This window comes from Mastomys coucha, unplaced genomic scaffold (genome assembly GCF_008632895.1).
Source record: "Mastomys coucha isolate ucsf_1 unplaced genomic scaffold, UCSF_Mcou_1 pScaffold3, whole genome shotgun sequence".
NCBI classification, from domain to species: Eukaryota; Metazoa; Chordata; class Mammalia; order Rodentia; family Muridae; genus Mastomys; species Mastomys coucha.
In genome coordinates this window covers 17,919,310-17,922,803 of record NW_022196909.1, presented here as the reverse complement: position 1 = coordinate 17,922,803, position 3,494 = coordinate 17,919,310, and the positions used below count along the sequence as shown (strand labels likewise).

Genomic DNA, 3,494 nt, shown 5'->3' with positions numbered 1-3,494 from the left:
GTGGTGGTGGTGATGGTGGTGGTGGTGATGGTGGTGGTGGAGCTGGTGTGTGTGTGTTGTGTGCACACTCAAACACGCGCATATGCATAGAGGCCAGAGATAATACCAGGTGTCCTCCTCAATCACCCTCCATTTTACTCTTTGAGACTGGGTCTCTCCCTCAACCTGGAGTTTGCTGCTTTAGCTAGACTGGCTGTCTTGCAAGCCGCAGGGATCCTCCTGTTTCTAGTTCCCCAAGCTCTGGGATTTGAAATGTATGCTGCAGCACCCAGACTTTTTTAATGTGGGTTCTGGGGATCAAACAGAGGTCCTTAAATTTTCATAGGCAAGCACTTTATCAACAGAGCTCTTCTTTAATCCCAACTTCCTACTCCAATGGTTATCTCTTCAATTCGTTATTTTGAAACAAAAGCTAAAATCAAGTCCAATCATAGTTCTATTTAATTTGCCTTCTACTGATATGAATTCATTAGTAAACTCTTTATGAAAATCTCAGGCAGCAGATACAACAGAACATCTAACTTCTAACAATCCTTTTATACACATATTCATGATGTAAGGTTTATGACTTACTATTTACAATAAGCATATGCAACTACTAAGTTTGACAATTTCTAAGGTGATAAGTAAGAGAAACAGCTTTTTAAGATTTGTGAGACAGACGAAAATGAACCTGTTATTAGACTGTTTCATTGCCAGGCTTTATCTTAAGAAATATAAAGGCCAGTGGTAGGGGCTGGGGAAGCCTTAGGTCTTTCAGTAGAACTCATGGTAATCATCCCTCACCAACGTGACTCCTACCCTATCTTGCCCAGGGAACACTTGGTAATTTCTGTAGAGTTGTCTATTGTTACTTCTAAGTGCAGGGCAGAGGCACGTGCATCTTGCACTCACAATTTGCAAGGATGCTACTAAGCATCTCTGTGCCACACAGGACATCCCCCTAATAGGAAACTAGCCAATCAAAACTGTCAACTGTGTTCCACCGAAAGCCTACTACTAAGGATTAAATATCTGCAGCCCTTCCAAGCCTACAGGGGGTTAGATACAGTAACTACAAACAGGAAATCAGAGTGCGGGCAACCCTCGGCAGTAACAGAAGCCCTGGGCCAGCAGCACCTGGCTCATTATATTTGAGAGAAAGATACCATCATCCCTTTAATATCCCACTGAGCCAGTCTGGCTGAATTACTTTAACTGGAAAAAAAAAAAAAAGGACAGGAAATTGAAAGTGTGAATAGAAACGGGAAAAGTTTACTGAAGAAAACCAGCTTTTATTAAATACAGAGTCCCACTTCCAGCCTATGGAGTGTTAGTCACAGGAGTCTCAGAGAGTTGCAATCTAAAATAAGAACACAGACGTTGTGGACACTGTGCAAGAAAACCCAGAAGAAATGAAAATCCATGAGCCTCACTGTGGCTACCCGCATTTTGGAGATGAAACACTACCTGGGTGTCCAGACTTTTAGCCTCAACCTTGTAAATGTTCTGATAACATGTGGCTACCACAGTTACTGCCTACACCATCCTTCCATTCTGGGCTTGAGGACCCTTCCCAAAAGCAAACAGTGTCGACTGCATGTGCGGCATCTCTTGGGATAGTGCTTAGACAAAGACAGACAATCCAAAAAAAGGTGGAAACCCCACAAATGGTCGTGTTGCTCAGCATGGTTTGAGTCATGATCACGTGGTTTTTGTTGTTTTCATCTTGTGTTGCTATACAGCCCATCATTCATCATTATCTTTGTTTGATTCCTCAACCACATCTCTTTACTGAAACTGTTCCCCCGCCCCCATCTCTTCATTCCCTTTTCACAAGTGTGCCCCTTCCTCTCTCTAAACACTAGTGAAATTGTAGGATGGAGCTGAGCCAGATCTCAGGAGATTTATCAAGTAGTGACCCTCAAAGCTCACCTTCCTCTTCAACACTGCAACAGCCCTAGGGAACCTGGTCACCACGAATGGACTTCCAGAAACCCCAGATCAGTTCCACACAGCGTTAACCTGCTGGTTAAGAGCTACACAGAACCAACCCTTACGGTCAGTACTTAACTAAATTCGAAAAAGGACTCACTAACGGACAGGCATACCACCCTGAACTATGCTTGGAAAACTGTGCAGGTGATGTACCTATGGTACCTCCTTGAAACGGTCTTCTGATGAGACATTTACTAAACGCAAACACAGTGTGATTCATCTAATAAACCTTATTTGACATCTTGTGAGGGTAAGTAAGGAATGACTCATTAAATCCCTTAAAATGGCACGCAAGGTATGTTTTACCCTCCTACGGTCCTCCGAATAACCTCGGGAAGTTTATTCTCTTCATAAACTGTGTAACCAGTAGCAGACACCGATTAACTCCGAGGATTCCGGGTCATATTAGGTAAACCGGTACAGTACTTCACCGGGTACTGTAGCGCGGGGCTTCGTGCAGCCCTTGGCAGGAGACACTTGAGCAACAGGAAAAGTCCATTACTACTGTGGAACCCAGAAAGTAAGCCCTCGCGTGCTCTCTGCAGGTTTACCTCTAGTTGGTAAAGGAGTGCAAGCCCTGTAAATCCCGCGGTGCAGTGGGCGGTCTAGCTCAAGTTAGGTGGCCAGCGTTCCACCCAAGTTTGGCGGGGCCAGGAGGCAACTCTGGCTGTGGCTTCTCTTAGGAGCCCCTTCCTGAACCCCAAGTCCCTAACACCCCATACCTTGGTGAGCTGGGCGATCTTCTTGCTCATTTTCAGGTGCATGTCCTGGCTGTAGTCCATGTTGTGCCCAGCCAGCTGCGCGGCAGCCGGGGAGGTCGTGAATTTGGCCGGCCCGGACGAGGAGCCTCCGTAAGAGTAATGTTGCCAGCTCATGCCCGGGGTCGCCATCTTCCCGGCAGACCCCAGCCGGGGCACCTGTCCCCGTGCGCGGGGCGAGGCCGGCGCAGCGACGACGCGGGACAGGCGACAGCCCGGGCGACCGCTCGCCGCCCCGCCGGCCCGTGCCCTCCAGACCCCGCAGCCAGCACCCCCCTGCTCGCCCGCGACGGCCGCGTCCCCCTGCCTCGGCTTGGCGACGTCGCGGCTAGCGTCCCGCAAGCGGCGGCCACCGGGCCCGGAGACTCCGCCGCCGCCGGGGCTGCGGAGGGAGGCGGAGACGGGGCGGGCTGCAGCGGCGGGAGGCGGGGCCGGGGACGCGGGAGCCGCCGAGCGCCGTTACCAGGACGCGCGGCTCGGGGCTCGGCGAGCGCGCGAGGGTGGCCACGTCATTTCCCCGCAGCCAAGCTCCGCCCCGCAGCTCCCCGCCCCGCAGCCCTCCGCTCTGCAGCTTCGCAGCCCGCAGCCGAACTCCGCCCCGCAGCCCTCCACCCCGCCACCCTCCAACCTGCAGCTCCTCAGCCCGCAGCCAAACTCAGATCCTCAACCCTCCGGCCCATAGCCCCGCATCCCTGCAACCCGCAAACCTGCGACCGCCCCCACCCCCCGCAATCTGCAGCCCTTCATCCCCTCGACCCC

The 3,494-nt window shown here is 51.5% G+C and overlaps 1 protein-coding gene across 7 annotated transcripts in view; it reads right to left on the bottom strand.

Moving 5' to 3' along the window:
• Positions 1 to 3,199, bottom strand: part of Fam184a (family with sequence similarity 184 member A) — a 118,453-nt gene extending 115,254 nt beyond the window's left edge. For 3 of the 7 annotated variants that reach the window (XR_004112159.1, XM_031346545.1, XM_031346544.1), the window contains exon 1: positions 2,700 to 3,197. Coding sequence is in view for 6 of the 7 variants with exons in the window: in XM_031346545.1 (XP_031202405.1) it covers positions 2,700 to 2,867 (168 nt within the window). In the remaining variant the exon portion in view is untranslated. Of the gene's footprint in view, positions 1 to 2,699 lie in introns of all 7 variants that reach the window. The other 4 variants (XM_031346540.1, XM_031346541.1, XM_031346542.1 and 1 more) reach the window with 2 other exon arrangements.
• Between the last annotated feature and the right edge of the window lie 295 nt (positions 3,200 to 3,494).